General features: G+C 35.8%; 3 protein-coding genes across 5 annotated transcripts; 2 read left to right on the forward strand and 1 right to left on the reverse strand.

Annotated features, from left to right (window-relative positions):
• Positions 1-351: 351 nt before the first annotated feature.
• Positions 352-1177, forward strand: LOC127097931 (17.9 kDa class II heat shock protein). Its single transcript, XM_051036421.1, has one exon. It carries the CDS (start codon positions 506-508, stop codon positions 986-988), a length of 483 nt encoding a protein of 160 aa, XP_050892378.1. The 5' UTR covers positions 352-505; the 3' UTR covers positions 989-1177.
• Positions 1178-1372: 195 nt separating this feature from the next.
• LOC127097929 (serine carboxypeptidase-like 27) lies at positions 1373-18747 on the reverse strand. 3 transcript variants are annotated; one of them, XM_051036418.1, is made up of 9 exons: positions 18138-18747; positions 17951-18046; positions 17449-17541; positions 17246-17331; positions 16878-17138; positions 16669-16796; positions 16471-16566; positions 1814-1919; positions 1373-1733 (listed from the first exon to the last, which is right to left on the reverse strand). In XM_051036418.1, the coding sequence occupies exons 1-9, from the start codon at positions 18508-18510 to the stop codon at positions 1443-1445; spliced, it is 1530 nt and encodes a 509-aa protein (XP_050892375.1). In that variant the 5' UTR covers positions 18511-18747; the 3' UTR covers positions 1373-1442. The 3 variants fall into 3 exon arrangements, with proteins under 3 accessions (XP_050892375.1, XP_050892374.1, XP_050892376.1); XM_051036417.1 differs by lacking the exon at positions 1814-1919 and adding an exon at positions 16208-16313 and having other exon boundaries at positions 18138-18744; XM_051036419.1 differs by lacking the exons at positions 1373-1733; positions 1814-1919 and adding exons at positions 15763-16124; positions 16208-16313 and having other exon boundaries at positions 18138-18736.
• LOC127097930 (17.9 kDa class II heat shock protein) lies at positions 14739-15566 on the forward strand. The gene has a single exon (XM_051036420.1). The coding sequence runs from the start codon at positions 14895-14897 to the stop codon at positions 15375-15377; it is 483 nt and encodes a 160-aa protein (XP_050892377.1). The 5' UTR covers positions 14739-14894; the 3' UTR covers positions 15378-15566.
• Positions 18748-20715: the final 1968 nt, after the last annotated feature.

The following is a 20715-nucleotide window of genomic DNA, read 5'->3' on the forward strand; positions in this document are numbered from 1 at the left end:
CAAATGATCAAATATTCAAATCAGAACTTTAGTTTTTCAAATTTGGTAAAAAAAGAAGTTTAAAATATTTATTTTAGTTATAAATATAATATATTATATTAAATATAAATGTTGTCAAAGTTTACCATCAAAATAGATACCTCATATTTTAAAGGTTTTGGATTCGACCCTTAGCCTTAATAAAATATGATTTCTATTTTATTTTTAAGAATATCATTATATAAAGTAAAAAAAAAGGCCAATACATCTGGAGGCGGCTAGGAGAAAGGAATTTAGAAATCCACGTGTCCATTTCTTATTGTTCAAATTTATCATTTAAGAAAAGAAAGTACTAGAAGTTTTCACAAGAGAGTTTGTTTCATTTCATTTGTGTAGAACCTTCAAGCTTCTTCTTCCTCACACATTTCTCACTTTTTAAATACTCCAATGATCACCACCAACAAAATCAACGAATTTAGAAAATCAGAATATTGGAATATCACTTCATCGGAGAAAGAACGATAATATGGATTTCAGATTGATGGGTTTGGATGCTCCAGTATTGCATGTTCTACACCAAATGATGGACCTTTCAGACGACAACTCTTCCGACAAGTCATTATCACACAATGCTCCGACACAGTCCTACGTTAGAGACGCGAAGGCGATGGCTGCTACTCCGGCAGACGTGAAGGAGTATTCAAATTCGTATGTGTTCGTGATCGACATGCCAGGGTTGAAATCTGGTGACATAAAGGTTCAGGTCGAAGATGAGAATGTGCTAGTGATAAGTGGTGAGAGGAAGAGGGAAGAAGAGAAAGAAGGTGCAAAGTATTTGAGAATGGAGAGAAGGGTTGGAAAATTGATGCGAAAGTTTGTTCTTCCTGAGAATGCTAATACAGATGCTGTTTCGGCTGTGTGTCAAGATGGGGTTCTCAGTGTTACTGTTGAAAAATTGCCTCCGCCTCAGCCTAAGAAACCTAGAACTATTGAGGTTAAGATTGCTTGAAATTCAAACCTTGTTTTGAATTGTGAAGTAGTGTTTGATGATATCTTTGGGGCAGAGGAGTATAAGGTTGTTCTTTTTTATGTTTAGTATTTGGGATTGTTTCTGTACTAAACCACAAGGTTCTTTGGGGTGCTGCTGAGTGTAACTTTGATTTGTAATGCGATTTAATGGTTCTGTTTTTATGGTTCAGTTTTGGATGTTGTGCTCACTCTGTTCTGTCCTGCATCTTTTCTAGGAATAAGTTTGTGCTGACAAAATATATTGTTCAACAGAAAAAAAAATTGTTCATGTTTTAAAATCTTATTGTTTGATTTTGTATCTGAAAGTTGACATATTGGCAACGACAAGCAGTTCCATTGTGGGAAGGAATCTAGAATATTGAGAGGCAGCATAAAAGGGAGTTTTTATAACATCTCAAAGAATTTCTCTATTAGTTACACAAATCAACTACTATCTAATTAATATAATTACATGATATTGACTCTAATTTATCACTGTTTTTGAACATGTATGCATATATGAATATTGAAGTTCTTCTTAAGAATATAAGGTACTTCTTAGGTTCTATACTTGAAGTGAAGAAGGACAAATGCATCTGATTAACTTGAGGATGGCATGTACTTGTTCTCCAAAAATGATCTAAAAAAATAAACGCTTGGCGAGGCTTATGAAGAGCAACCTCATGTCCAGCTCCTCTTACTGTCACCAATGTCAGCCCTTTATAAACTTGACTCCATCCACCAACCTTCACACAAAAGCAAATGATAAGAAGATGATGGAAAAAAAAACACAACAGTTAGTGTGTGCTTAGAAGTTAACACCAACCTTGCCACTGTCATACCAAGGATACCAATTGACAATGGTCGGAAGCTTCAATGCATTAATAGAATATCGAGTGGCGGTTAGTGGAACTATAGCATCGGTGTCTCCACTACAGCAAAAAATATAAGTTAAGAAGAGTTCCAATTTCGAGATGTATAAGACAAACGGGCAACAAGTTGCGCCTGATAGCGTTGAAGAGTAACTTTGATGAGCCTCAATGATTTCAAATAGCATTTATAAAATATGAAATATCTTGTTAAGGTTGGTACCTGAAAACCCATATCCTTAGACTAGCATTGATAAGTTCATGATATATAGGAAGCATAGACAACGGCGAATCAGTCCAATAGTTCACCTAAATAGTTTTTGGACTTTCACCTAAATGCACATTAACACTAATCCCTTGGTTTTTGATAATTTGGATTAACAAGGTGATTAAGGCTTTGGTATATATTGCTAACTGTAACAGAATTTGTTAACAACATTTTCATTTTCCAAGAATTGCAACAAACTTTCCCTCCAATTCTCTCAAATTCTCCAAAATTTCATCAAGCATTTTTGATCATTTCTCCATCAAACCTTCACCAATTTGCATCGTGCTTCTTGGATTCATCTTCCACAAGATTCATTGAGGAGCTGTTTTGATAAATCGTGGCCTAAAGCTTGAAGATCGTGGACTGTGGAAAGCTTGGTCAACAATGGTGTTTTGCTAGTTTTTGCATCTGGAGCTGTTTTGGATCGAGCTAAGCATTGCAATCACCTTCCCTAACATTGATCTCCATCTGTTTTGCATAATTGGAGCCAGAAACATCAAAATCGAGCACTGCAATCTTCATAAGGTGCAAATTCGAATTTCACCATTGTTTGAATTGTTATATGCGTTTTGTAGATCATTCAACGTAGATTAACATGATATGAATAGTTTTTGATTTGGTTGAGTGTGGTGAGAGAAATCTGGAGTTGAACATTTGATGAGCAAACTTCTTTTGATCGATTCGTTTAACATGTTAGGAATTAGGTTAAGCCAGTTATATATCCATGATGTGCATGATCATACGGTTCTAATGACTATAAGTTTGTGCATTTTGGTTGAGTTTTGATGTTCATCAATTTTCTGGAAAATCTGTTGTGTTCTTGATGAAGAACGAAGGCCAGGCTGAGTTTGATCCATTTGTTTCAATTTCCTTTTCGAATTGGTGTTTGGCGCCATCTCTGGCCAATCAGAGCGCTCCACTGCGTGTAATTGAAACTACGCCGTTTTGGCCTGGCGCTTTAGTATTACAAAAATGCCACTGGTTCATAATTATTAATATTATTTCATTTCTTTTTCATTTTCATTTTACATTTTGATGCCATAACTTCAAAAATTCATAGAGAACTCATTTTTTATCCAAATTGAGTGAGATTTTTTTCATGATGATCCTTGTGATGTGTAGAATTTAATCATGATTTTTATTATTTTTGTGCATATGTGAAAAATTAAAATGCCTAGGGATTGATTGTATGTGTCACATTTGTGTATGTCTTGCCATATCCTTCATGAAATGATGATGCTTTCAAAGAAATGGATGAAATTTTTTGTGCATATTCTGGACACTTTGATGGTGATTTTCATGTAGAGTTTGTGATTTTTGGATACTTGGTTGAAGAGATATGAAGTTTTGATTAGAGGTGTGACAATTTGTGTCACACCAAGCTAGGTCAACTTCATGATTTTATTTAAAATGCTTAGGGATGTTAAATTGAGCTGAAATTTTGCATGAATGAACATATGTATGTTGAGATCACATGAGATTTTTTTCTGGAATTTTTGATGGCATTTTCTAGTTGATTGTGATTTTCTCTTCTGTTGGCTCATTTTGTGACATTGTGTGACACATGTTGGCATTTGTTTTGTGAAATTCTCATAGTGTATTGGATGGATGTGAAATTTGACATGTGGATTGTAGACACATTATAGGTCATTGTGGTTTTGATCCCATTCATTTATCTTGTTGTGTCACTGTTTTATGATTTTTGGAAGTTGATGCTTGTGTTGATGCCTTGTGTTGGCTTGTTTGAAATTGCATGAACTTTCTGATTTTCATTGACCTACTTCCTTTTGTCCAATTGAGCTGAAATTTGACATGCTATTCATTGGATATGTTCTGGTTAGACTTGAATTTTTGTGGAATTAATTGAATTGTTTTGATATGGATTTGATTAAGGTCATTCTGTTTGGTCCTTTGAGGTTGCAAATTGCATGTGTGATACCTTTTTGTGCATGAAATGATAATGGTGATTGATATGAGCATGAGACCAATTGCATTTGCTTTTAATTTGGTTGATTGTGATTGTGGATAATTTTCACTTGCTGTTTTGGATTTTTTTTATCTCTTTTGGACCCTAGGCTTGGCCTAGTGGTCTTGTTTCTCACTTTTGAATTGTGTTTCAGGTTTGAGCTGCAAATGCCTTAAGGAGAACAATGCAAGTTGTAAATTGAGCTTGTTTGATGTTGTAAACTAACATTGACTTTAAGTTGTAGGGTTTGATGCTTGAGTTTGAGCTCATGGCTTGCACTTGTGTGCATTAACTTGTGTTTGACTGTATAGATTAAGATTTGCTGTTTACTGTTGATTTGTCTGAGTACTGATGATACTTGATTGATTTCAGGTACATTAAGTTGCTTACAGTTCCTTGAGAACTTGCTTGCTGTGCTTGGTTGTATAAACCAATTGAGGTAGAATTTCTATTCTCCATGTAGTCTGGAAGACCTGGTCTGTTACTTGGCCAGGCAACTGTCTGAAGTCCTCCTTAAGAGGCGATGTTTGTGATTGTTTAACTTTGTCCCCAAGCAGGTAAAGACCTTGATTAAGGCAATTGGTGGATCATAGAGATATGCAGTCTATCTCCCACTATTCTGTTGAGTCGTCCCTCTGCTCACACCACTGTGTTGATGCATTGGGACACAAACCCAAGATCTTGTACAGTGTACAGTTGTGTCAGTGTCTTGAGTGTAGAAGGGTTCCTCCTTTCTGAACCCACACTCCTTTGTCTGAAGCTCTCCCTGGACAGGGATAAGAGATGTGAAGTCTAATCTTCACTCACCTTTCATCAGTTTCACCCTGACTCTCAATGTCAGGGTTAAGAGCTAACACTACCCTTGTACAGAAGACTTGCCTTGGCAGTCGAACCCTTTGTTTGAGCCCACTTGACTGGATATAGTGTGTGCTACGTGGAATGTTTGCTTTGCTTTGTTTATGCTTGCATGCTTGCTTTCTTCCTGGATAGGATTAGCTTGCTGTTGTACAAGTAGGTAGAAACCATAACATAGGGCAATGATGCATGATAACACTAGGCTCGAGTACAGCTCCCTGGTAGTGCGTCTCCCTTTGTGTCTGGCTAGAATTTCTTCCCCCGTTGGGGGGAACTACGTCGCCCTGATCCTCATACCAGATGAGGTACGTAGGCAGGAGACCGTGCGAGGTCTCTCTGGGCACTTTTTTTTTCCTTTTTGTGTGTGTTTGCTTGTTAACCCTTTTGTGTGTCAGGATATGGATGTAAGCCCAGCGATTGGCTGTCCGTATCCTGATTGTGTTTGTTTGGTTCGGAAGCCGATGTAAGTCCAGCGATTGGCGTTCGGGTTCCATGTTTGCCCGTGTTTGTGTGTGTCTTGTTTGGCGTGCGTGAGCCGAACTACGGCAGCTCTGATTCTCATTCCAGACGAGATACGTAGGCATAGGATGCGATGTCCTAGTGAGCCCTCTTCCTCTTAACCCCACCTGTGTTGTTGTCGGTGTGTGTGTGTGTGTGGTGTTTGTTTTAGCAACCTTTTCTTTCTTTTAGAGCGTGGATCCCGTCGAGTACGACGGACGTGAGGGGTGCTAATACCTTCCCCTTGCGTAACCGACTCCCGTACCCTTTCTCTTTGGTCGCGAGACCATGCTTTTTCCAGGTTTACTCTGAGCGTTTCCTTTCCCTCTTTTGGGATAAATAACGCACGGTGGCGGCTCTGTTTGTTTTTGTTTTAGCCCGCCGGTTGTTTTTCGCGGATGCGACAGGGACATCTATTTCTGATCACTTAAGTGAATTTCAAAGGCTCCTTAATCAGATGTCAGGAATGAGTATCAAATTTGATGATGAACTTTGAGACTATTTCTATTGCTATCTTTACCAGAGTTTTGGGAGACATTTCAGGTTTCTATCACAAGTTCTGCTTTAAGAGGTGTTGTTTCTTTGAAAACAGCTAAGGGTGGTTTTATTAATGAGGAGATGAGAAGGAAGGCACAATGTTCATCATCTCAACCCTAGGTACTTGTCACTGAAAATATGGGGAGAATTCATAAAAATGCACTGAAGGATGGTAGAGAGAATATCATAAGCAAGTCCAAGTCGCGATACAAGAATCTGGAGTGTCATTATTGTCACAAAACAGGAGACGTACATAAGTATTACTATCAGTGGAAAAGAGATAACAAATGCAAGAAGGGTAAGTCTAAATAAAGAGACCATAAAGATCATGATGATGATCGTGTTACTATTGCTACTAGTGATGATCTTGTTATTCTTCATGATCATGAGTCTGTTAATCTTGTATCAGATGAGAGAATGTGTATAGTTGGAAGTGGTGTTACATTGAATGTTACACCAAGGAAGGATTTCTTCACATCTTATACTTCTGGTGATTTTGGAGTGTTGATGATGGGTAACGATGGTGTATATAAGATAATTGGTGTTGGTGATGTTTGCTTGAACACCAACATGGGAATGGAATTCTTGCTTAGAGGTGTCAAACATGCTTCAGATGTCCGCTTTAGTTTGATCTCTATGCATATGCTAGATGATTGTGGTTATGATAATCACTTTAGTTATGGAAAGTGGAAACTCAACAAATGTAACTTGGTTGTGGCTAGAGGGGAAAAGCTTTCTAAATTGTATTGAAGAAAATCTTTGGTTACTAGGGACAATGTGAATGCTATCGACATGGAATCATCTTTGTGGCACTAAAGATTTAGTCATATTAATGAAAAAAAGATTAATGTTTTGGCCAAAAAGGATGTTCTTCCTGGATTAAAAAATGTAGGATTGGAGAAGTGTTCTCATTGCATGGCTGGTAAACAGACTAGAGTATCTTTCAAGATACATTCTCCCTCATGGACGTCAAAGTTGCTTCAATTGGTACATTCTGATGTTTGTTGTCCATTAAAGGTAAAATCCTTTAGGGTTGCACTTTATTTTGTTACCTTTATTGATGCTTTCTCCAGGAAACTATGAGTTTATGCCTTGAAGACAAAAGACCAAGTGTTGGAAAAGTTCAAAGAATTCCATGCTTTGGTTGAGAGGCAGACATGCGAGAAGCTAAAATGTGTTCGTTTAGACAATGGTGGAGAGTATTGTGGACTATTTGATTCCTATTGCAAGCAACATGGTATTGTACATGAAAAGACTCCTCCTAAAACCCCTCAATTGAATGGTTTAGCAAAGAGGATGAATCGAACACTAATTGAGAGAGTGAGGTGTATGTTCTATGGAGCTAAGTTGCCTAATCATTATTGGGCGAGGCACTTTACACGACAGTGCATGTTCTTAATCTCACTCCTACTATTGCTTTGAACAGTGAAGTTCCAGAAAAAAATTGGTTTGAAAAGAATGTTAAGTATGATCACTTGAGAGTCTTTGGTTGTAAGGCTTTTGTGCATATTCCAAAGGATGAAACATCCAAGTTGGATGCAAAGTCAAAACAATGCATCTTCATCGGCTATAGGCAAGATGAGTTTTGTTACATGTTGTTTGATCCTATAAGGGAGTAGCTTATTTGAAATCGTGATGTGATGTTTATGAAAGACTAAACTATTGAAGACATTGATAAGGAAGAGAAGGCTACACCCAAGAAAGATATCTGTTTGTCTAATGTTGATCAAGTTCGGTTACTTAGTCATAATCTGGATTATATTGATGGTGAAGATCACAATGGTGAGACATATGATTATGTTGATGATCAAAAACTTGGAGATGAGGTAAATATTCTAACTAATGATGGTGAAGGGGAGAGAGATATATCACAAGATCATAATCTTGGTGAAGCTCCAGAGTCATCTCAAGTTCAACTTAGGAGGTCTAACATGTAGAGACAACCGCCTACAAGGTATAATTCTGATGAGTATGTGACCTTGACTGATGAGGGTGAACCCGAGTGTTTTCAAGAGGCCATGGAAAGTGATTAAAAATCAAAAGTGGATGGATGCAATGCATCATGAGATGAAATCATTGCATGATAATCACACTTATAACTTAGCGAAGCTGCCTAAAGGCAAAACGACTTTGGAAAACAGATGGATTTATAGAGTTAAACATGAGAGCAACTCTAAGTCTCTAAGATATAAAGCTAAATTAGTAGTGAAAGGTTTCCGTCAAAGAAAGGGTGTTGATTTTAATGATATTTTCTCGCCTGTTGTAAAGATGCCATCAATTAGAACCGTGTTGAATTTGGCTACTACTCTTGATTTAGAGGTTGAGAAAATGGATGTAAAAATGCTTTCCTTCATGGTGATTTGGAGGAAGAGATCTACATGAAACAACCCGATGGTTTTCAAGTTAAAGGTAAAGAAGATCATGTGTGTTGATTGAGAAAGAGTTTATATGGGTTGAAGCAAGCTCCAAGGCAGTGGTACAAGAAGTTTGAGCCTGTCATGTGTAATCGAGGATACCAAAAGACTACTTCAGATCATTGTGTCTTTGTTAAAAAAAATTCTACCGATGACTTCATTATCCTATTGTTATATGTTGATGATATGCTTATTGTAGGGAAAAGTATTTCTAACATTAGCATATTAAAGAAGCAATTAAGGGAGTAATTTTCCATGAAAGACATAAGAGCAACTAAACAGATTCTTGGCATTAGAATCATGTGTGACAGAAAAGAGAAGAAACTTTGGATGTCATAAGAACATTATATCGAAAGAGTGTTGCAAAGATTCAAAATGGGAAGTTTTAAGGCGGTAAGAACTCCTATCACTATTCATTTCAAGTTAATTTTTAATCAAAGTCCTTCAAGTGAAGATGAAGCATTTGATATGAAACATGTTCCTTATGCGTTTGATATGGGTAGTTTGATGTATGCAATGGTATGTATAAGACCAGATGTAGCACATGTTGTTGGAACAGTCAATAGATTTTTGTCAAATCCAGGTAAGGAGCATTGGAATTATGTAAAATGGATTTTAAGGTATCTTTGCGGTACTCGCAAGGCTTTGTTTTGAAGGAGATAAAAATACTATAGTGGGGTACTCTTCCTCTGATATGACTGGAGACATTGATTCCAAAAAGTCCACTTCGGGCTACATGATTAAATTTACAGAGGAACTGTGACTTGGTAGTCCAGATTGCGAAAATGTGTAGCACTATCTACTACAAAGGCTGAGTTCATTGCAATTACCGAAGCATGGAAAAAGTTACTATGGTTGAAGATTTTTTTTGCAAGAGCTTGGTTTTGTTCAAGACAAATTTGTGTTATTTGTTGATAGTCAAAATGCTATTCATCTTGGTAAGAATCCGACTTTTCATAATAGGTCCAAACACATCGATATGAGATATTATTGGATACATGATGTTTTGGATGCTAAGTTATTAGAGTTAGCTAAATTTCATACAAATGATAATGGTCATGATATGATGACTAAAGCATTACCAAGAGGGAAATTTGAAGCTTATTGTTATATTGTCGGTTTAGATATTTCCTCCACATAGTTGTGAGGGGGAGATTTGTTGGGTTTGGGATATCTTCCTATGTGGAGAAAGACCCAAATATGATTAGCCCATTTGTCTCACTTATTTAAGTGGAGATAATCAATTTAGGGTTGAGAGATATAAAGAGAAAATAAGGATTCAAAAGAAAGAAAAGAGAAGAGAAACTCATTTCCATTTTTCTACAATCAGTATCACTAAATCAACGATCCCCGATTCGTTAACCGTCAGATCAAACTCAAATTTGGAGGGCAGGTTCATAACACATATATCTAACTTTTGACCGTTCGGAATTTCTGATTCGCACTGAAGCTGCAAATTTTTGGGAAATTTTAAAGTTTTTTAATTCTTATTTGTAAGCTAGTTTTCTTTGTGATTTGCGGTTATTAGCACTAGTTTGTGAATCACTTTTAGATTCTCTTGTACCCTTAATTGATTATAGTGAAGTTATTTTTTTGGTTTGGATAACTCGTGGTGTTTACTCTCATATTGAGGGGTTTTCCACGTTATAAATATCAGTGTTCTTTTGTGCCTTTATTTGTTCGATTTTCCATCTTATATTTGTTATTGATCCTCAAGGTTCCTACAAGTCTATGGAATTTTATATCCGTTATGTATTAGTATGTTATAACGTCTTAATTTTCCATCAGTTTTTTCTAGTGAGCTTTTTACTTATTTTTTTAAAATTTCTATTGCATTTGTTTTCATACTTTTTAAAGGTGTAGATGATTTCCTCTTTTGGTGATGTTTCTTTAGAAATTCGATTTTTGGGTTTCTGAGTAGTGTTTGGTGGAAAATATAATATGTGAGGATTTAAATATGTGATTCTTTTTTTTATGAATTTGTTGGGTTAAATCCTTTAGCTTAAAATATGGAACTCAAGCTTATAGTTTGTTTATAAGTTTCGAATGTAAAAAACTTTAAACATACATGGATTTTAGGGGAATGGTGTTTTGATATACCTTTTCGTGGGACAAGTAGTTATGGGTCACTCTTTGTGGGCTTCTTATGGTTAATTTATACTTTTTAAAAAAGATTAGTCATCTGAGAACTAGCACAAACAAAATGTATCTAGTTGTCAGTCCCTTTATTTGAATTTCAAATGTGTTGAAACAATTTTATTCCCATACCTCTTTTGGAAAAAAAACATAGATTGAGCCACAAACCTTCCTAACTTAAATGATCATAATATGGACAACTTTCCTTGTGTCAATTTTCTATGTATGATAACACTTTTAGGAATTACGATTTTCGTTTACCTTTTACTTCATTTGAGCATCATTATAGTTGAGTTTGATGTTGGCATTTTCTCTAATTTTTCATCAGTCTAGGAACTATATCAAATTTTTTAACACATAAGAAATGTACCAGATAAGATCCTGACTTGTTGTATTTTTCTCCATATTTCAAATCACATAAGCTAGTAGTAAGCACGGTTTAGTTACATTTACACCATTATTCCCTATCTTCAAAACTTTACCCCTTATTGTTGAGGACTTTCATCGTTGCTTTCCACTTTGAGAGATATGGCCTCGATTGATCCCAATGTATTTTTAAGGTTTTAATTTGTGGTGTTCTTATCTTTATTTTTCTTTTGCGTTACTTACTTTATACTTTTTGGTATTAGAGAGAATATGTTGGACGATTCTCCAAGATCAAATTGCGTGTAAAGTTGATTTTTGGGTTTTAGTCTTATTATAAAACGTTCTGATTTTCCTTTTTGTTTCACAGGATATAGGGAGCATGTCAGAAGATAATCAATATAATTAAGCACACCACCTTTAAAAGGACAAATTGTGACTTGCTCTTAGCTACTAAGGAGAGTCTTAACATTTATCCTTCTAATGGAAGGATATCTTGTCCTTAACTTTTGAGGAGAGTTTTAACGTTGACCCCTTCCGAGCGAGAATGAGGTTCTAAAGAGGCATTTTGAAAACATAGATTCGAAGGAAAAAAGAGCAAGTTGTTTCGTTTGCCTTGGACAATGTGACGTTAAGGAAAACCCATTGGAAGGCTTGTCTTCAATCATAAAGGATCATTTTCTGACTTAAGCTCTAAATTTCACCAGCTTGGTAGGGTTTGTTTTGAATTTGAGGTGGTGGAGGCCAGTTCGAGCATACATATTTCAAGAATGCAATGACTCAAATTCGTGCTTTAAACTCTATTGTAGCATTGGTGACCTCCAGGATGGATCCTAACAAAACAATGAAGGATAAACAGATTAAATAAGGTTATTTTGAGTTTCACTTTTTGGGTAGTTCTTTGAAGAACACATTTTATTTGGTCTAAGCCTTTGTGTTTTATAACTTATGACACTTTTATGACTTGTAATAGTTCTTTCTTCCATCACATGTCATTATTTTGGTGTTTTTCCTCTTCATACTTCGTCTCTATCAATCCACAATAAGGATGTTCCCGACCCAATGATACCCTTTGCTTGACCATTCTTCAAGCTTCCTTGAGAGAAAGGTGGATTATTTTTAGGTGGCCTTTCTTCTCCCAAGTGGTGAGTCAAGGAGTGGAGTTCATTTTCCATTAGTTATGGTTGTGGTGACGCATTCCCTTTCTTAGGGGTGTCGTTTTATGAGTGTATTTCCTTGACGTGGTGGTTCTATGTAAGTTATCCCATTTGGATGAAAACTGGATCTTTAGAGACAAAATGTTATAGCGAAAGAAGTATAATGCTTGTTTAATTCAAAGTGTTGGTAATTGTAAACATGGATAAATGTTCGAGATGGCTAAGGTCATTTCATTCTAGTCATATTTTAAAATAAAAAGTAAATAATACATATGTAAATAATAGTTTCTTGTGGCTTTGAATTATTCTGGAATTGTTTGTTAACTTTTTTAAGGTACTTCCACCTTCTCCTTACCCCTACTTTTAGATCCTCCAATATAGGCCTTGACTCTGGTTGAGACGTTATCCAACTTGACAATGGTCTGTTGGGGCTCCTTTGACTTTGTATTTGCTTTTTCTCTTTAACTCAATGTGATATTTCATCTTTAGGTGGATCATTGAAGAAACGTCTCCCAAGTTATCCAATGACAAACGGTCAATTATGCAGTTGTATAAGGATTTAAAGTCAAATAATAGGTTCCCGAGTCTTCACCATTTTCCTAGTTTATTTCCTTCCAAAATACATCATTAATTCTTTGTACCCCCATGGTCTTGTTGTCGATTTAATTATCTCTTAGTGGCCGCTCTCTTAGTACGGAATGAGGCTTTCTCAAGTCAAGTGTAGATTTTCCAAGAGGTTATCGTACATTATGTCAGATGAACTTCTATTATCTATGAAAACTTTTTGTATGACATAGTTGACCATGACAACCCTTATCAACAATAAGACCCGAGAGCTTGATATCTTGTTAACTAGATTTGTGTATCCCATTCTTCCTGGTTGGGGTTTATTATCACAGTTTTGCTAGCAACGAATCATGGGCGGTTGGAGTTACACATCTTTATTTTCTTTGATTTTCCATTCTAACTTTTGATTAAGTGGTTGCAATTTAGATTTCGTATCCACAAACGGCGTCAATGTTTCTTTCTTTATTTCCTAAGGTAAGTGACTATCAAATATGAGGTACAAAGATATAAAAAATTGTGTACTTCGCGATGTGACGTCTGTGGTCCCTATATTTGGATTTTTCTAGAATTTTTAGAGGTCTAAAACCATTTGTCGAATGATCATCGTCCAAATAAGCATATGTCAAAGTATAATTCGTTATGTTATCAGATGATTGTCCCTGGGGCTCTAATACATTCATTTGGATTACAGCTGTGAGAGTGATATTTCGTCCCCTGACATCGTCGATATGCCTTCATTACATAATACCATCATAAGCATCTCTTATTTTATAGGGTTTCGTTATTTTGGGCGTCATCCATTTTTGGATCGTGAAACTCAGTTTTTGTCGAGTATAAATAGAAGTGAAATAAGTTTTTTTTATGGTTTAGATAAATTCTTCAAATTTAATGTTTGTATTTATAAATACTTTTACAACTAAAAAAATATTAATGATAAATATTCATTTATATTCTTTATAAAAATACATTTTTTTAAATGGAAATTTTTTCTCTTTATTTCTCTCCCTCCAAAATTACTCTCTTCTTTTCTTTCAAATTCTCAAATAATTGTTAGAGGATATAATCAATTAAGCTGAAAACTATTTTCTACATTCTTAATTGAAACTACCATCATTAACTTTTTAAAAAATTTGTACTGATTAAAAAGTACAAGTGTATGTGTCCCTCCTGCAATGGCAGAGGTACTCAAAGACTCTAGTAGGTGTATTACGTTGTAGGATGGTTAGGTCTTTTTTACGACGACGATAAACCCTTTATAACGATGTTTTACTTTGGGATTAAGAGTCCTTCTCACGTGAGGTGAGAGACTCGCTTAGGTATAAGTTGATGAGGGGTGATCATTGTGAGTTATGATCCAGTTAAGTTTTATGCTTTTAGGGTGTAATGATATGTGTTTCCTCCTATGAGAGAGGTGTATTTATATAGGCATATAGGACATAGGCTTCTTTTGAGAAGAGTCACCATCCACTCAGTCATGACCGACCGTTGAATAACTATTTCCAAAGAGATCGTGGGTCAAAATGACCCTGACTTCTCTCTGTCCTAGAAATTTCTTCTTTTCACGTTTCCCATGCCTAAACAATGATAAGACTTTTGGGGTGAGACGATACCTCCCCTTTGGTCTGACATATTATTGTCGCCTCTCCTTAAATGGCATATAACCATCACCTTAGTAGAATCCTTTTATAAATATATCACTATAATTTTATACTTTAATATTAAATAATAAATATTATTTTTTGAGATATCTTGGAACAAAATTTGATTAGTGGTACGAGAGCTTAGTCAAATGATCAAATATTCAAATAAGAGCTTTAGTTTTTCAAATTTGATAAAAAAAAATTATTTTAGTTATAAATATAATATATTATATTAAATATAAATGTTGTCAAAATTTACCATCAAAATAGATACCTCATATTTTAAAGGTTTTGGATTCAACCCTTAGCCTTAATAAAATATGATTTCTATTTTATTTTTAAGAATATCATTATATAAAGTAAAAAAAGGCCAATACATCTGGAGGCGGCTAGGAGAAAGGAATTTAGAAATCCACGTGTCCATTTTTTATTGTTCAAATTTATCATTTAAGAAAAGAAAGTACTAGAAGTTTTCACAAGAGAGTTTGTTTCATTTCATTTGTGTAGAACCTTCAAGCTTCTTCTTCCTCACACATTTCTCACTTTTTAAATACTCCAATGATCACCACCAACAAAATCAACGAATTTAGAAAATCAGAATATTGGAATATCACTTCATCGGAGAAAGAACGATAATATGGATTTCAGATTGATGGGTTTGGATGCTCCAGTATTGCATGTTCTACATCAAATGATGGACCTTTCAGACGACAACTCTTCCGACAAGTCATTATCACACAATGCTCCGACACAGTCCTACGTTAGAGACGCGAAGGCGATGGCTGCTACTCCGGCAGACGTGAAGGAGTATTCAAATTCGTATGTGTTCGTGATCGACATGCCAGGGTTGAAATCTGGTGACATAAAGGTTCAGGTGGAAGATGAGAATGTGCTAGTGATAAGTGGTGAGAGGAAGAGGGAAGAAGAGAAAGAAGGTGCAAAGTATTTGAGAATGGAGAGAAGAGTTGGAAAATTGATGCGAAAGTTTGTTCTTCCTGAGAATGCTAATACAGATGCTGTTTCGGCTGTGTGTCAAGATGGGGTTCTCAGTGTTACTGTTGAAAAATTGCCTCCGCCTCAGCCTAAGAAACCTAGAACTATTGAGGTTAAGATTGCTTGAAATTCAAACCTTGTTTTGAATTGTGAAGTAGTGTTTGATGATATCTTTGGGGCAGAGGAGTATAAGGTTGTTCTTTTTTATGTTTAGTATTTGGGATTGTTTCTGTACTAAACCACAAGGTTCTTTGGGGTGCTGCTGAGTGTAACTTTGATTTGTAATGCGATTTAATGGTTCTGTTTTTATGGTTCAGTTTTGGATGCTGTGCTCACTCTGTTCTGTCCTGCATCTTTTCTAGGAATAAGTTTGTGCTAACAAAATATATTGTTCAACAGAAAAAAAAAATTGTTCATGTTTTAAAATCTTATTGTTTGATTTTGTATCTGAAAGTTGACATATTGGCAACGACAAGCAGTTCCATTGTAGGAAGGAATCTAGAATATTGAGAGGCAGCATAAAAGGGAGTTTTTATAACATCTCAAAGAATTTCTCTATTAGTTACACAAATCAACTACTATCTAATTAATATAATTACATGATATTGACTCTAATTTATCACTGTTTTTGAACATGTATGCATATATGAATATTGAAGTTCTTCTTAAGAATATAAGGTACTTCTTAGGTTCTATACTTGAAGTGAAGAAGGACAAATGCATCTGATTAACTTGAGGATGGCATGTACTTGTTCTCCAAAAATGATCTAAAAAGAATAAACGCTTGGCGAGGCTTATGAAGAGCAACCTCATGTCCAGCTCCTCTTACTGTCACCAATGTGAGCCCTTTATAAACTTGACTCCATCCACCAACCTTCACACAAAAGCAAATGATAAGAAGATGATAGAAAGAAAAAAAACACAACAGTTAGTGTGTGCTTAGAAGTTAGCACCAACCTTGCCACTGTCATACCAAGGATACCAATTGACAACGGTCGGAAGCTTCAATGCATTAATAGAATATCGAGTGGCGGTTAGTGGAACTATAGCATCAGTGTCTCCACTACAGCAAAAAATATAAGTTAGGAGTTCTAATTTCGAGATGTATAAGACAAACGGGCAACAAGTTACGCCTGATAGTGTTGAAGAGTAACTTTGATGAGCCTCAATGATTTCAAATAGCATTTATAAAATATGAAATATCTTGTTAAGGTTGGTACCTGAAAACCCATATCCTTAGACTAGCATTGATAAGTTCATGATATATAGGAAGCATAGACAACGGCGAATCAGTCCAATAGTTCCCAACAACATCACTGTCCAGAAATAAAATCAGCAACATTTTAAATCAAAACTTTGATAGAATCATAGACCTCAATAGAACATGTTATAAATATCAATTAATTAAAATAACATACCTGCATCCCTTCCATATATGTGGAATCCCTGTTACATTGGCATGAAGTGCCTTTTGAACTTCCGGACGGTTGAAATACGAATCAGAATACCTTTCGGTACATGGATCATATGCTCTAGACATCCATGTCTGTATCATTTTTTAGAAGATCAAAATGAGTTTCACAATAGATAAGCCAATTCAATGTGTTGATAGTATATGTAGGCTTACATAACGATCGTTCAAGCTGCGTTTAAGCGTTGATGTATTGTTACAAAGCGGCGAATAAATGCTATATAGATCAATGTCTCCTTGCTCAGCAGCTGCAACCTTAAGAGCCTGAGTACACTGCACTGATGGATGCTGAGATGATCCAAAGTCACATGCAGCTCTTAGAAGTTTATATGTAGAATCTGAAATCAAACCGTGTGTCCACCAGTACTCGAACGTTCCTACTAAATCATGATAATCATCAGTAACACCATTTCCAACCTGTGGCAACAATTGTAGAATTGTGATAAACATATAGGTTTTTCTCAAAAGCTGTAACGGTTCAGTTCGATTCGCTTCAGGTTTCTTCGTGAAGCGAATCATCTTACCAAAAATCCCTTAAAATTGATAACTGGATTATTGATTCCCTTGTTTCTCTGGTAAACAATTTGAGCCAATTGAGGAGCATAATGACCTGATAATCATTTAACTTCTAAGAAATTGAATAATTCTTCATTAAACAAAGCATTGACTTCATAAATAAAGCACCAAAGTAGAAAACTGATGCATCAATTGTCAAACATAGAATCACCTGCATAACTTATCCCAGCAATGTAGAATTCTCTATGCTTATACTGAGGAAATCTTTCAAACCAATTAACAAGAAAAATATATGAATCTTCAGCTGCAAAATCCCATCATATACACGTTAAAATGTTAAACCTCATTATTAAAAAAAACTAGGACTATTTTGAGTTCGGCACTGGGTAGCTTTACCGTTTTTCTTACTTGCAACGATTTAGTATACTTGCTAAAATCAAAATCTCATTACAAGCTTATGCATCACAAACACGACACTGACGCATGTTCAATTGTTCAATTTTCTCAAATTATTACCGTCTATATTATAGAGCTATGAAGCACGGACACTCTAAAGACGACACCCACATTGACACGGACGACAATACCTATAATTATTTGAAAAGATAAATAAATTAAACATAATTCCAAGTGTCACGAACACAGACACGAACATGTCTTTTTTCAGGTGCCGGGCTACAAAATCCATGTTTCATAGTTACAAACTAAATTACCTGTTTTCTGGTCACCAAATGTGTAGAGATCTGATGTTTTATTAGAATAAGAAAAACCAACACCAGCAGGAGATTCAAGGAACAATATATTTGCCACTGCAACATCCAAAATAATAAATACCAGGGAAAAATGATTTTTTTTAAACGAATCGAAACGACAAGACTTGAATCAGACAATTTAACTCACGCTTGTTCCAAGCATAAGGATTGAAGTAAAGTGATTTGCCATCAGAGTTAATATGAAAAGGGCCAATTTCTTGGGAAGCACCGTAAGCAATAGAAGAACAACCAGGACCACTACTAAGCCATAAAACTAGTGGCTTTGAATTGGGTCCATGACTCAGTGGTGCTTCAGTCAACCAGTAAAACAGTGCTCTTCCATTCTGTTCATTCACAGTCACATAACCTGAATACTGATCAAATCCAACATTCTTTGGTTGCCCTGGTAACCAACTTATCTTATCTCTCTTTTGATCTTCAATTGAAGAAGCCAATGATATTTCAACGGATAAAAACAAAATAACACACAATATGGAATAGTAATAATAATAATAACCCATTATTCTATCAATCAGTAGTTTTGCAAATACCCAAACAAACAAAAAACTGAGTTTGAGTGGTTGCTGTTTCTTATGAATGGTTTGAGTTTTCTTAGCTGTTTATGGATTCATTGTTGCATGTTGAGTACAACAATAGTATCAATAACATCATCATTATTGATGTTTCAATTTGTGATGTGTCGTTATCATAATCAATGATACTAGTAGTTTTTTTCCCGGTAGTTGCGCAACTGCCATAATCATATAAAGGGGCATTTGCATTAACAACTCATATGAAAGTGAGACAAACATCTCTAAGTAAATAAAAACAAAATGGTAAACGTTTCTTTGGAGCATTTAAGTCTTGATGTAACATTTGTTGGATGATTAGAATAAGTCAAATGCAGTATAATTGATTTTTGAAGTGTTTTTGGAGAATAGTTTATTTGAGAAGCTATTTTGGAAGGCTTCTTGTTTGCGGCAAAAATTTTCTGAAGCCAAAACAGAAAAACAGTTTTGGATGCTTTGTTTAGTCTGATTGTTTAGTAGTTTGTACAATATAAATAGACCTCAATTGTAATATTTGTGGTTAATGCCTTCATATAATGCCATTCAATATTCTTATCTCAATTTTTTTATTTTCTCTATTTTCATCATCTTCATCAATTAACCTTTCTACCACCAAAATAACAACTTCCACCATTGATTCACCTTGAACAAGTTTATCTTGTTCCAACATTTGGCATCAGGAGCTTTGGTTCTAATCCTATTCCGCTGCAATCATGTCCGTTTCAAACGATAAAATACCCACCAACCTTCTAATTCTTGATTCGAAGAACTACGACAAATGGTGCAAGCAAATGAAAGTCTTGTTCGATTATCAAGATGTGCTTGATGTGATTACCACCGGTGTTACTCCTCTTGTTGAAGAGGCTACTGCAACCCAGCAAGCTACTCACAAAGAAGAGAAGAAGAAAGACTACAAAGCTCTCTTCTTGATACATTCTTGCGTCGATAGTGACAACTTTGAGAAAATTGGCGATTGTGACTCGGCAAAGCAAGCTTGGGGGATTCTTGAGAAGGCTTATGCAGGGGCAGACAAAGCGAAAGTTGTGAGGTTACAAACTCACAAACGTCCATTCGAGTTACTTCAAATGGAAGAAAAGGAAACGGTCAACGATTATGTGACGCGTGTTACGCGTTTGGTGAATCAAATGAAGTCTTGCGGTGAAGCTGTTTCGGAGCAGAATATTGTATCGAAAGTGTTGCGTTCTTTAACACCTAGATTCGATAACATTGTGGTTGCGATTGAAGAATCGAAGGACCTCAAGACTATAACCAAAGATGAGCTTCAAAGCTCATTGGAAGCTCATGAACAAAGGATGGATGAAAGAGGAAACGATAAGGCGAAAGCGGAAGTGGCTTTGCAAGCTCGTTTAAATGAAAAGAACAAGAAATCGAAAGGGAAATGGTCTTCTAGAAGTAAGAAGAATTTCCAGAATTTTGGTGGAAAAGATCCACAAAATTCAAAGGGGCTAAAGGGTGAAGGAAGCTCCAAAGAGGGTAATCAAAGCGCCTACAAACCACTCGACAAAAGTTCCATGAAGTGTTATAACTGTCAAAGGTTTGGGTATTTTTCGAGAGAATGTCGCTCAAAACGCAAGGAAAATGATGCGGATGAGGCTAAGGTGGCTAGGCAAGAAACGGATGATGAAAATACGCTTCTTGTGGTGATTACGGAGGAGAATAATGGCATGGACAGCAGTAGAAAGTTGCAAGACAACAACTACTGCAGTACCGAAAAAGTGCAGAAAACGCATTTGGAGAAAAACGCATTGGTAACGGTTAGAGATGGAGTTCAAGGGAGTGATGAGTCGTACTTGGATTCTGGTTGTTTGACTCATATGACTGGTAGAAAGGATTGGTTCGTGAAGATCAATCAAGCCACGCGAAGTAGAGTGAGATTCGCAGATAACACGACTTTAGCGGCCGACGATGTCAGAGATGTTTTGATCATGAGAAATGATGGTGGTCATTCCTTGATCAAAGATGTATTGTATATTCCTGGAATCAAATGTAATCTTTTAATTATTGGCCAATTGCTTGAAAGGAATTACACGATTCGCATGGAAAACAAGGTTTTGCGTGTTTTGGACCAAAACAGTGTTTTGATCCTTAAGGCTCCTATGGCTGTCAATAGAACTTTCAAGATTGAGTTGAAAGTTA

Source organism: Lathyrus oleraceus, chromosome 6, assembly GCF_024323335.1.
Source record: "Lathyrus oleraceus cultivar Zhongwan6 chromosome 6, CAAS_Psat_ZW6_1.0, whole genome shotgun sequence".
Taxonomy (NCBI): Eukaryota; Viridiplantae; Streptophyta; class Magnoliopsida; order Fabales; family Fabaceae; genus Lathyrus; species Lathyrus oleraceus.

What these genes read in the sequence shown, in the direction of transcription:
- LOC127097931 (XM_051036421.1), top strand. Translation starts at nt 506, where the DNA reads ATGGATTTCAGATTGATGGGTTTGGATGCTCCAGTATTGCATGTTCTA.
- LOC127097930 (XM_051036420.1), top strand. Translation starts at nt 14,895, where the DNA reads ATGGATTTCAGATTGATGGGTTTGGATGCTCCAGTATTGCATGTTCTA.
- LOC127097929 (XM_051036418.1), bottom strand. Translation starts at nt 18,510, where the DNA reads ATGGGTTATTATTATTATTACTATTCCATATTGTGTGTTATTTTGTTT. An exon ending in TGCTGGGATAAGTTATGCAG is followed by an intron (nt 17,332 to 17,448) that starts GTGATTCTATGT and finishes AATGATTATCAG; the next exon opens with GTCATTATGCTCCTCAATTG. An exon ending in CATATATGGAAGGGATGCAG is followed by an intron (nt 16,567 to 16,668) that starts GTATGTTATTTT and finishes ATTTCTGGACAG; the next exon opens with TGATGTTGTTGGGAACTATT.